The sequence below is a fragment of the Ochlerotatus camptorhynchus genome, unplaced genomic scaffold (assembly GCF_037179485.1).
Source record: "Ochlerotatus camptorhynchus isolate MF236.1 unplaced genomic scaffold, CSIRO-AGI_Acam_v1.1 ptg000069l, whole genome shotgun sequence".
Classification (NCBI taxonomy): Eukaryota; Metazoa; Arthropoda; class Insecta; order Diptera; family Culicidae; genus Ochlerotatus; species Ochlerotatus camptorhynchus.
In genome coordinates this window covers 248379-261321 of record NW_027040559.1, presented here as the reverse complement: position 1 = coordinate 261321, position 12943 = coordinate 248379, and the positions used below count along the sequence as shown (strand labels likewise).

Genomic DNA, 12943 nt, shown 5'->3' with positions numbered 1-12943 from the left:
TGTGAAGACTGATTGACAGTGAGTCTCGATGAGTTCAAGATCACGAACTCGATCTGGTGGCATGTACAATGCGCACAAAAATAATGTGCGATCGCCCAGTTTAATGGCTGTCCAAACCTGTTCCACACTGTTGCACGATTCATTTTCGATTGCTCTCGCCTCCAATCCGGAACGGACAGCCACAAGAACGCCACCACCAGTAGATTTTCGGCTGTTGTTTGGATTCCGATCGCAACGAAAAACCTCATAATCGGATCCGAACACCTGGCTGGAAAGCGTTCGCGAATCGAGCCACGTCTCGCATAGGACAATCACATCATAGCAACGATCCGATACAGCAAGCCGGTAGTCGTCAACATCAGAATTCATTCCGCCGGCGTTTTGGAAGAAAATCACGATGTCCTGCTTGCGGCTTACAATCGAACGTCTGTTCTCCCTAGAAATCACGGAAGCATCAGGCAGCGAATGAACATTAACAATACCATGCGGATACTCGCCATAGTGACTGGGTTGGAAGACCCCCTCTCCACATCCGACTACAGGTCCGGAACGACTATGGTGAGCGACGGCAGCAAATAGCTGGACTGAGACGGAGGGATCAGGGGCTTCCACGAGGCTTTCTACGGCGCGTTCCGGGCTCCGAGGTACGAGAGTTGATTCGGCGGCATTCAAGGTGCTGAAATTTGGATCGGCATCAGACATCGTATTTGCGCTATTAATTATGTACTCGCCTGTTCTAGCAAGTTGGAAGACCCCCAATCCACATCTAAAATCAGGGCCAGGACGACTATGATGAACGCTGACAGGAATTAGCACGACTGAGTTAGAGTCAGAGTTCAAAAGACATCGAGCTTACTACGTCGTTTTCAGAAGGCGAGGTTGGATCGGATGGTTGCGTTAAGTATTCGCTGCTGGAAGCGGAAGGTGGCTCAGAAAAAGAAGGTTTTGGAACGTATCGATACTTGCCTGTAAGTACAGGCTGGAAGACCTCGTCACCGATTCCAAAACCAGGGCCAGGACGACTTCTGATGATTAGATCTACAAACAGTTCGACTGGTTCGGAGGGATCAGAGGCTTCCGAAGCGCTGTGTTGTTGCGTCCCAGATCCGCCCAACAGCACGTTAGTAATTGAAAAGGAAGTATGCTGGAACTGGTGTCACTGTGCTGGACCAATACGGGTGATTTTGGTCACCTTCTTTGACCGGGAATCATCGAACTCACGGAACTGAATGCCCTCCGGCCACGAATCGCAGGAAAGGGCAACATCCCGTTTGTTTTGGTTGACGTCGACTTTGAAGGAAACGTAGTTTAACGTTGACGGATCTTTTCCTCTGGGAACCAACTTGGCAACCCGAGGTTTCTCGTCTGTTTCCAGACACAAACACTTAGAGACAAGAGATGAAATTTCATCGTTCGTAGTAGTGGGATGAAACGCCGATAAGTAAACCCACACCAGATCATCGTTCAGGTCCACGGTTCTGACCGAGTCGATAGGTGCTTTCTTACCACACAGTATGGGCTTGTCGTCAGTGCTAGATGAAGTACGGCGACGTTTCGGGGTGCCACGACCGGAATCAAAGCGGTCATTTTTAGGCCAACGTGGAGTTGAGCTGACTGGGATCTTCGATTCCACTTTGGCTGCAAGAGCAATAACAGCCGAATTCAATTTCTCGATGTCCTCTTTCATCGAATCAACCGCGTTTGGAGCCACAGAAGTCTGATTGACGTCACGGCTCACGATATTACGGAAGTGGCCGTTTGAAAAAAGCGCCGCACAGTGATCGCACATCCAGAAGACATTCTTCTCGTACAATCCAAGTTGATCGAGAAGTTCGAGATCAACTTTGGCACAAATCACGTGAAATGTGTCACCACAAAAACCGCGACAAACAATACGTTCGGAGTCCGAAATGGTTTTTTGGCACTTCTTGCAAGCCATGATCACAAAAACTGCGACGCAAACTTTATACACGCAACAAAGACTACCACGTAACGAAAAACTATAGCAAATTTCCGATGCGCTCCGATGCGCGAAACGAGGCAATCAGACGTAGAAACACTATTCAATACACAAAAGTACGGTAGCAGAGTGTAATGCAACAAGAGATACTGACGATTTGGTACGCTAAGTACGGTAGCAGTAGTGCAGCGACAGATACAAAACAAAAAATGTAAATAAAATGAAGATTGACACCACTGTTCCACGGGACGACACTTTTAATCTACAATTTCTCAACTTATCCACAAAGCTACACGAAATCCTACACTTCACAGAGGTACACCAAACGAACTCGCACTCTATAACACAAAACACTACTAAAACAGTTCAAATTTACACGGGTAAAACGACGATTTGTCACCAGCGGGTTTACGTTTTCAACTATTTCAGTGAAGCTCTATATTTTTTGCTGATATGAATATCTCGAATCATCTACGAAGTTTCAAGAACTTCCCAACATATAATGAAACTACCAAAAAATCTATATACTTCTCTAAAGGCCTCTAGACGTTCTTGAAGATTTCTGAACATTTTAAAAGATCTCACGATTTTCTTGAACATAATCTGATCGTCGCTGAAGTTCCTGCATTATTTTGCAGTTCTTTAAACTGCATTGAAAACCATGGAACTCCCTTGAAATGATCTCACATTTTCCTGATGCTCATGTAACATCTCTTATTAATCTGAAATTTAAATAAAGGTCTTGATTCTTTGATGAAGTTTAGGAAATTCCCTGAGATTCTTGGAACTTCTTAAGCATTCTTCAATTTCCTTGAAATTAGTTGAATTGTTCTTAGTTTATCTGATCAGTCCTTCTGTTTTCGAAGCATTCTTGAAGTTCTTTCAATTCTATTGAAGTTCTTCTTATTACCCTGAACTAAATAGAACTGTCAAAAAAATTCTCGAAGTTTTTCTGAAGCTTATGGAATTGACCGGAATTTTAAGGTCCGATAAATCTTCGAACTTCCCTGAAAGTCTGGAATTTCTTGGATTTCACGAAGTTATGAAGTTATTGGAAGTGCCGTTAATATCTGTGAAATTCCCTAAAGCCATCTAGTCTAATTTCTTTGAGGTACTTGGAAGTTTTTTAAAATGTAAATTTTCCTCAAATTACCTCTCCACATCTCTAAAATTATTTTGACTTCTCTAAAGTTCGCTAGATATCCCTGAAATTCTCAAATTTTCTTAAAAGTTCCTGCAGTTCCTGAAGTTTTTGGAACCACTTTGAACAACCTGAAGTTTGCCTGAAGTTCACCAAAATTTCCAGAAGTTTTCGGAACTTCCCTTTTGTTCCCGCAGTTTGCCTATTATACTTCCTGAAATTCTCAGTACTTCTTTTCATTCCTCAGACTTTCTTGAGGATTTCTATTGTTTCCTGAAGCTTGCTCAAATTAATAGAACTGCCCAGAAGATCTTTAAACTTTCCTTTAAACATAGATCTTCTGTGTAGGTTTTTTAATGTTTTAGGTTCATTCCCTGAAGTTTTTTTACTTTGCTTAAATGTTCGGAACTTGTTGAGAGGAATAAAACGGCCGACTGAGATTCGAGAGCGTGTATTTTCAAGCGCTTCAAAACTGTAATTGGAGCAGAAATTAATAGAATGAACCCTCTAATAATTTAATGAGCAACTTACAATTCAGTTTGCCTTTCAATATTTCAACAATTCCTGAATGCCAGCTTCCGGCCCTAATCCAACAACGAGTCCAACAGATACCTGTTTCCCCTAAATAAATCACAATCATAATTCGATCTTTCCGTTTGCCAATCAATAGCTACCTTCGATTTAATCCTCCTTCCAACTAATCACTACTAAATTACTTCTGCAACGTGCCTTTCTATTCAAAGGTCACTAGCGGTTTACTTTAATAATTATTTAACTAGTATAATGCAACTTAACAAAGACAGAATTCAATTCTCTACAGTATAATAGAAAGTATGTTGGCTGCCGAAACCCAAGCGCTGTTTTGTCCGTTTGACGTTTATGCTGATGTCCCGGAGCAATGGGCGCTCCTGTCACGACTCCGTAGCGGTTGGCAGTGCGGCCAACTCTACAGCGGCTGCGACAGAACTTCTTGATGGTTTCCTCTATTTTACTGAAATAAATGGAACTGCCATAAAGTTCTAGAAACGAACCTAAAGTTTTAGGAACGTCCCCCAATTTCTCACAGTTTTCCTGATATTCATGGAACTGCCCTAACATTTTCAGAACTTACCCGAAGTTCACGTAACTTACTCATAGGTCATTAAACTTAAATTTTCCTGAATTTAATGGAACTGCCCTGAAGCTCTTGATCTTCACTGATGTTAATTTTCTTGAAATCTATTAGATTGCGCTGGAGCTGTCGAAACTTACTCTTAATGATCTTTTAACTTCCCCACATTTCTATCAATCAGAACTTCTTAAAGGTTTAATTTTTTGTTCCTGATGTTAATAGATCTATCGTATTAAATTCGACCAACCGAGCTTGATACATTTACAAGCGAAAATATTTAATCTAGTTAGCCAGATTAGCATCCGAAAATGCCTCTATGCATTTTGGTGCGCAACTTTTATAAGATGACCATACGAAGATCGATATTTCGAAAATTTTTATGAATTGACCACTTTTGTGGATGTTTCCGATCTCCCAGAGGACAGTTTCGTGACGACCAGTGTGCGCATGCTGGTCCCAGATTCAAATTCATTCATGTAGCATCACAACAAGTGATGTAAAAAAAATCCCTGGGCTATTCGGATCTTCCGTTTCTTGAGTAGCTGGGTCTGTAGTTGGATCTCAGCCTTCAATTTTCAGTCTTCGTGGTTAGGTATATCAATATTGTCGCAAACAAACAATCACGAAACTCTGCGATCAATTTCAGCTCGAAATTTGACGATAAGTTTAGCCACTATCGGTGCGAAAGCCGAAAACGTAAATTCACAATCGTGATAGCCTGTTGGTATGACTAAATGTATCCTTCACTGTGCTTTTTGACACTATCTGGATGTCGGGTTTTGACCCCTCCCTTTCCCTCTCCCAGGGACAGAAGATAATGGAACAACATACGCCCTCCAGTTAGTGTCAAAAAGCACAGTGAAGGATACATTTATTCATACAAACAGGCCGCCATTATCGGGCATGGAAAGCTGCATAGATTTTTGATATAAAGGTGTCCCACATCAAAATGCATCACGGAAAAAACGCTGTAGAAAATTACCCACTGGGTATTTCTCTTGAAAATTGGGGTAGAAGTAGTTAAGAGTGTATTGTTTATACTGTATTTTTATCGCTGTCAGTTTTTCGAAAGTTGGAAAAAATGGAGTCACCCGAAAAGCAACGTGGCGAATTGAGCACCTGAAAAATCGGGACATCGGAAAACAACTCGGAATCGTGCAGTCAACGGTGAGCCGTGGGATTAAACGTTACTACGAAACTCTGAGCATCGAACGGTAGGAGAAATGCAGTCAGAATGGATGTTCTATTAGCGATCAGGATCACAAGCGTGTTGTGAAAGCGTTTAAGCGGAATCCCAATGTTTCGGTCAGGGATGAGGCCAAAAAGTTGAATCCGTCCAAGTCTTTCGGTCAGAGAGCCAAGGACCGGAAGGGACTGCACACGTACAAAGTGCAGAAGGCTCCAAATCGTGACGAACAGCAAAATACGGTGGGAAAGTCACGGGCCCGGAAACTGTACACCCAGATGTTGACGAAGCCTCATTGTCTCATCATGTATGATGAGACTCACGTCAAAGCGGACTTCCGGCAGCTTCCGGGGCTACTGTTCTTCACAATTTTGATGTTCCAGAGGAAGTAAGGAAGCCGAAACTTTCAAAGTTTGCCAAGAAATACATGATTTGACAAGCGGTTTGCTCATGTGGCAAACGGAGTGCACCGTTCGTGACTACCGGGACTGTAAACGGGGAGATCTACCTCAAGGAGTGTCCACAGAAGCGTCTGCTTCCTCTGTTGAAGCAACACGAGCGCCCTACGATCTTCTGGCCGGATCTAGCTTCGTGCCACTATTCAAATGTTGTCCTGGAGTGGTACAAAGCCAACGGGGTCACTTTCGTACCCAAGGACATGAACCCCCCCCCCCCCCACACTGGAACTAAGGCCCATCGAAAATACTGGGCTATTATGAAGCAGGCACTACGGAAGCATCCCAAGGAGGTCAAATCTGAGGAAGAGATGAAGAAAAAGTGGGTTTCCGTACAGAAGAAGCTGCAGCCAGATGTTGTACAGAACCTAATGAGTGGAGTTAAGCGTACGGTGGGTTAAGCTTATTAATGGGTTTTATTTTATTGTCTGAAAGTTTGAAAAGGATCGGTCAACTAGGTAATTTTCTACAGCGTTTTTCCCGTGATGCAATTTGATGTGGGACACCCTTTTTAAAGAATTTTCATCAAAGAGTTATGTCTGTTTGTTTGTGTTAAATGTAGTGTAGACACCGACAAACCGACATGAAACTTAAACTTAACTCTTGATATAGAATCCATAACGGCCGATTCAAATGTGCAGCGATCCCATCTGTCAAAACCATAGGAATGTTTTATCTAGATAAAAATAATTTGTCCGAAATAGATTAGACACGAACCAACTCATAAATTTTGTACGCGTGTTCGTGGCTAGGATAAATATTTTCCACGAACACGGCAGCAGATATCAGTTTTGATCTTTGATCAGAATTTTCTTTGTAATTTGTATGATCATTCATGTCGGTTTGTCGGTGATGTAGACACAGAATCTGAAATAGAATGTATGCATTGAATGTGAGTTTGATTGGTCTGAGCTCGGGTCTGAGGTACACTCAGTTGCTTTAAGAAAAATAAAAAATAAAATAAAGTTAATGTCCCTACTGTCAGTCTAATGGTGGTAAGTTCCAACCGGTATTATCCTCGGATTAAATCCCGATGACGAATGCCGGCTGTTTTATTGTCGCCGTCGATTTTAATCAATACGATCCGTTGCAAACATTTGACAGATCCAACCGCCATAAGTATCCTTAATATTGGGCCCATACAAAAATTTCGAAGGAATGCATTTTTTGACATTTTTCAACACATTCATTTGTGTGGTCCAGATGACGCTGTTCCACGAAAAAATTCATGAAAATTAGATTTTTATCGATGGACCCAATCTTTAGATTCATAGGCCAATAATAGAGCCATATTTCCCTAATAGCTAAGCAGTTAAGCCTTAAAACTAATCCAACATAAACCTCCTTTTTACAGGGAAGACGAGGAAGCGGTCAAAAAGCCGCAGGACCCGGAAAATCCGGAGATGCCGGAGAAACCGAAAGAAACCCGCGAAATCAAGTTCGCCGATAATGAAGACGCCAGGGATGAAGTCACTAACCCGTCCGCTCCCAAGCACAAGTCAAACGAAGGACGTGGTATGTTGTATTTACCTTCCCGAAATCCCCCGCATTCCTCGTACTAACCTCAACAATTCTTCTTGTTTTCTGTTTACTGTTGCCACGGCCGCCGCCGAGCAGAAGATTGGATCCAACCACCGGAGCGTAAGGTGTGGCATCCGATCGTATGGCAGCAGCCTCCACCACCGATTCCACCGGATGTATACGGCAAGGATGCTCCCCATCAGCGGCTGATCGCCAACATCCGCCGGCTGCTGATTGAGACGGCCAAGAAACCGGAGGAACGTCAGAAATACATCGATCACATGATGCTGTCGCTGCCGACCGGACCGAGACCACGCAACGACTTCGACGACTGGGACGAGGAACCGCAACCGGAACCGCAACCGAAGCCGAAGAAGAAGAAGAAGGCCAAGAAGGGCAAGAAGAAGGTGTCGTTCCAGAAGCGCACCGAGAGCGAAACGTCCGAGGAAGAGTCGCTGTCGCAGGGCCTGATGTCCACTCCGGCGGCTGCCGCGGATCCGATCCCGGATGAAGCTTGAGCGCAAACGAATCTGTCAAACTAGGATGTACTTACTTTTAACTTGTAGCTAAAACACTAACACATGTACTCTTACCAAAGATGGAAAAGGCTAATTTTATACACACGCATACACTTACAATTTTTACAAGTATATAGGGAAGATCGACGGAAGCGGAAGCAGCGGGAGGGTTTTGTTGCACACACACAAACACACCTGTGTTTTGAATCGAGATGACTTACAACGTAGTTTGCGAAATGTTATTAACTTTTGCTATAACCGAACCGAATAAAACAGAAACGTTGTTTTTTTTTCAAAAAAACACCAGGTCCACTGATTCGAAAAGAAAATCTCACATTTCAGCGTCCCCTTCGCCATCGTTCCGATTCCAATCCCGATCGTCCCGTTCCCGATCGGGAACGTACAGCCCCAAGTACACTCCGGAACCACCGGCGATGGCTACCCGTTCACCATCGTGCGAGTCTTGCGAGTACACGAACGCAGCCGTTGTGGAGGAACAGCTACGGCAGATGCAGAAGCAGCTGAACGAGATCAGCATCATCCCGATGCAGATCCAGGCCACGCTCAGCTACCTAACGAAAGCGCTGACCAAATTTGCTCCTCCGGAGTTGCAACGGGAGCTTCCGGCGTCGCTTCGCAGCAGTTTGGTACGGGAAACCATCCCGGAGGAATGCGAATCGTTCGACGAGGAAGATGAGGAGGAAGACTGGCGCAATTCGGAAGAAAACGAGGAAAATTTAGCGGCCATACTGGAGATGTTGTTCGATGAATCGGAGGTGTTGGACGTTGTCCCTCCCAGGGAGCTAGACGAGGAATATGACCGGCGAGAGGATGGTTCGGACGAGGATCAGGATCCGGACATCAGCGAAGAGGAACGCCTCAAGCAGGAGAAGTTGGAGCGCGTGAGCAAACTGGAACAGTCCTGGCCGTGGAGTCAAACGGCGAAGCCGATTCATAAGTATTCTCACGGACAATGCGGGAAGGTTTTCCAGTGAAGGGTTTAAATCGATTATTCTATTTACAGGAGATCTAACTGCCACCTGGTGCCGAGCGTGGCATTGGAAAAGTCCAAAATCAAACAGCTGACCGAGGAGAAATTGCCATTCTACAACAGAGGTTACCGTCAGAGGGTTGGCAACTGATGCGGAGCCGCTGCGGTTCCCGGGCCCGATGGGTCGAATTTTATGCGATTTTTCAGTTTTTTTTTTTTGTTACGATTTTCATTAACATAAACGATGTTTTTTTTTAATAAAATGGCCTTAATTTCAAACAAATAATCTTTTATCACCGACAAAACGAAATGAAAGCACCGACAAACCGACATGAATGATCAAACAAATTACAAAGAAAATTCTGATCAAAGCACAAAACTGACATCTGCCGCCGTGTTCGAGGAAAATATTTATCCTAACCACGAACACGCGTACAAAATTTATGAGTTGGTTCGTGTCTAATCTATTTCGGACAAATTATTTTTATCTAGATAAAGCATTCCTATGGTTTTGATTAGAAAAACTCAGAGGGAGAGATAGGCGGAGAAAACAAAATACAATTCGGTAGCAGGGATTTGTTCCTAAATTATCTTGCAACCCTTGCTAGAAGCTAGCATTTCAAATGACTTTTATTTTTGATTCGATTTACGAGCAAAATAATAATTGATTGCATCGCAATATTTTGCACATTTCTTGGTGCCATTCATTAACCAACGAAGATCAATTAATCAATAGAGTTAGAATATTGTTTTTGGTTCCAAAAACTACTTGAATTTGAGAAGCACACAAAATATAAAGGTGATTGAATTTCTGTTCGATTGCAATACTCTCAAAATTATTCTAGTAAAAATAAGAAATCTTCGGAAAAATTCTAATTGGAATGTTAGATTGGCTCAGATTATGACAGTTCATTTGGCTCAAAACATTCTCTCCGCCCATCTCTTCCTCTGTGTATTTCTAGTTTTGATAGATGGGATCGCTGCACATTTGAATCGGCTGTTATGGATTCTAGATCAAGAGTTAAGGCCCAAGCGCAATGTGGGCGGAAGCGGAACGGAAACGGAAAGTTTGACAGTTGTCATAAATGGCATCAAGAAAATGCCTAACTGAAGTCGATTTGATTCTAACTAGTTTTCAATCCGACAAGTAGGCTTACTCAGATCGGGCTTTTCCGCTGCCGCTGCCGTTCCGCTTGGGCCTTTAAGTTTAAGTTTCATGTCGGTTTGTCGGTGATGAAAGTTCAACTTACCTTTTGGTTGAAAATCTATAACGGCCGATTCAAATGTGCATGCAGCGATCCGATCCGTCAAAACCATTGGATTTTTTTTATCTAGATACAAATATTTTGTTCAGAATAGATCGGACACAAACCAACTCATAAATTTTGCCCGCTTGTTCGTGGCTCAGCTAAATGTCTTCCGCGAACATGGTCATGTCGGTTTATCGCCTGTGGACACCAGTATAGAGAACTCATTCTTCTTACCTTGTTGTATAACGTTTTGGGATATATTCACTTGATTCACGAAAAAATAACACAAAGTTCCGAGGAATATTCACTAATCTCTCCAGAGGTGAAAATTGGATTTGCAAACTTTTCACGCGTACGATCAGCGGACAGAAACACCGACTTGACACACCGAGGCGAGCAAAACAAAACTAAACGGGCAATTGGCAAATCAAAGTTGGCACTCGTGGAGAATAGAAGAACTATGAAAGTGATGATGGTTTCAAAATTTTACACGGTGAGGTATACGGGTGCAATCTTAAAATGCTTGTATTTGGCAAATGGAGCATTTTATTTAAATCTGGTAAGTGGTACGTTTGTAGAAAACTTAAGGACTACTCAATAGACATATAATATAGAAAAAATAATTTCTTTTCCGATTTGTATGTGTATACATAGATTTCAGCTTTTCTACAACTGTAGCAGCAACCAGATTTAAATAAAACGCTCCATTTGCGAAATAAAAGCATTTTAAGATTGCACTCGTATACCTCCCCGTGGAAAATATTGAAACCATCATCACTCTCATAGTTCTTCTATTCTCCACGAGTAACAACTTTGATTTGCCAATAGCTACTGACAGCAGATAAGACAAACTAAAATGTTAGCAGGGATGCCAGGTGTCTTTTGAAAAATTCTTCATCAAAATGGTCGAAATGTCTTCACATATCTTCTGGGGGGGGGGGGGGGGGACGTGCTGTCAAATCAGCCTACTGATCATTCTTGTATGAAACTGGTTCCAAACGTAAACAAACGCTGTATGTTTCTTATGGCGTGTTTACGTTTGGAACCAGTTATGCGAGGCATGCGAGGTAGGCGACGATTGTTCGTATTTGACAGCCACCTCCCCCCCTTGCATATCTTCACTGCTGCTTTTCTAATTGGCGTTGACGGCACCGTCGAAAAATTTGCTCTTTCAGCAAATATAAACAGTTTCTTATGAGAATTTTCGCTGGAGTGAAAGGATAGTACAAAGTCCGCCATGTTTCACGCACAGTCTGACGTTTGCTTATGGATTTTCTCGAAGGAGTAAAGAGCTACAGAGTCGCCGTCAACGCCAATTTGGTAGTTCAGATTTATTAAATTGAGTCTATGGAGATGCCGTTTGTCTTAAGTAACAACGTAGAGAAACCCGTGAGAAGCACAAACGAAGTGACAGACGACTTACTGGCGAAGAAATCCATTAAAATAATGTGGTTCACTGTAATAGAATTTTCTTGGAAGCTTGTGCCATCATCCACCAGATGGGTTAGTTTTTTTGTTTTGATTTGAACAAAGTTGATTTTGTGTACAATGATTCTTTGACAGTGTGCAAAGAGTGCGTATCATTTTGTCATTTTTTTATGCATTTCAGTTTTGAGTAGAGTGAGAGAGATAGAACCAAAATATTCTAGTACATTTGGTGAAAATGCTAGTTCAATCCAATAGTAGTGTTGCCATGTGGTACAATCCAGTAGTAGTGGTGTTGCCATGTGGTACACTGAAAAATTGCAATAGAAGGTTAATCACCAAAGTTTTCGAGCCGCTCCGTCTGTCACTTCGTTTGTGGTGAGAAGTGTACATTCGTCGTTTCACTTTCTCATTATTAAAGTGAATAAATCGAACTGTTTGTTGCTAAGATGATTTCGGTGGTCCTAAAATGATGACCGGGGAATGGACTGCACGTAAGGAGACGTGATTGATAATTCTCCCAAATATTCTGTTAAATACATTTTGACTTAAGTAACATTAGGGGGTTATCAAACGACGTATAATAACTTTTGACCGAGCTTTTAAATCAAAAACCAATATTTTTTAGCATGAAAGCTATAGCGATCTGCTTTGTATGATTAAAACCCTGCTTACTATATTAAACATTGCTATCTGTTGACTAGTGTAACTTAAGAATTTGCTCAGCCGTGTTTTTACCCTATATTTGCTACTCTTAAATAAACGTGCATCATTCAGTCCCTATCAAACGAACCAAAACAAACGCGTGTTTTTTCTTTTCACTCTGCAAATTCCCATAGGTTATGGGCCCCAGCAAGCGGAAAAATTTATTGCGCTGTTACGTTTTTGTTATAAGTTTTTCGCGAGTTTCGAATTCGAGTTTTGTCCGCGAGTTCCAAGTTTTGGAATGTCGACAGGCGGAGGAAACGGCGGTAGCAACGGTGGAGGCAGATCCGGGAGCCAGGTAGAAGGAAGAACAGGTGCAGTAGGAGGCAGTATTTCGCTGCCAGCAGTGGACAGGTTGCGTGGCCGAGAAAACTACTCGACGTGAGCGTTTGCCACCAAGATGCTGATGATCCGGGAAGGCACATGGGACGCAGTTACACGGCAAGAGCAGGATCCGCAGGACGCAGTTTCATTGCGAGGATTGGCGACGATATGCCTCAGCATAGAACCAGTTAATTACAGCCTGGTGCAGAGTGCCAAAACGGCAAAGCAAGCATGGAAGAACCTGCAGGATGCTTTTCGGAATGAGCTTATGACGACCAGCCACAAGTTGACGGAAGTTGGTTTTGCGGTCGATGACACTTGGCTGGCGTGTCTGCTGTTGATGGGCTTGCCAGAGT

At 42.8% G+C, this 12943-nt stretch overlaps 2 protein-coding genes across 3 annotated transcripts in view; both read left to right on the top strand.

Annotated features, from left to right (window-relative positions):
• The window catches only part of LOC135697232 (synaptopodin 2-like protein), a 58259-nt gene extending 50066 nt beyond the window's left edge, over positions 1-8193 (top strand). For both annotated transcript variants that reach the window (XM_065216863.1, XM_065216862.1), the window contains 2 exons: positions 7208-7368; positions 7471-8193. In XM_065216863.1, coding sequence (XP_065072935.1) covers positions 7208-7368; positions 7471-7892 — 583 coding nt within the window. In that variant the 3' untranslated portion in view covers positions 7893-8193. The remainder of the gene's footprint in view (positions 1-7207; positions 7369-7470) is intronic.
• A 46-nt stretch (positions 8194-8239) lies between these two features.
• Positions 8240-9035, top strand: LOC135697234 (uncharacterized). Its single transcript, XM_065216864.1, has 2 exons — positions 8240-8850; positions 8917-9035. The coding sequence occupies exons 1-2, from the start codon at positions 8327-8329 to the stop codon at positions 9032-9034; spliced, it is 642 nt and encodes a 213-aa protein (XP_065072936.1). The 5' UTR covers positions 8240-8326; the 3' UTR covers position 9035.
• The last annotated feature ends 3908 nt before the right edge of the window (positions 9036-12943 follow it).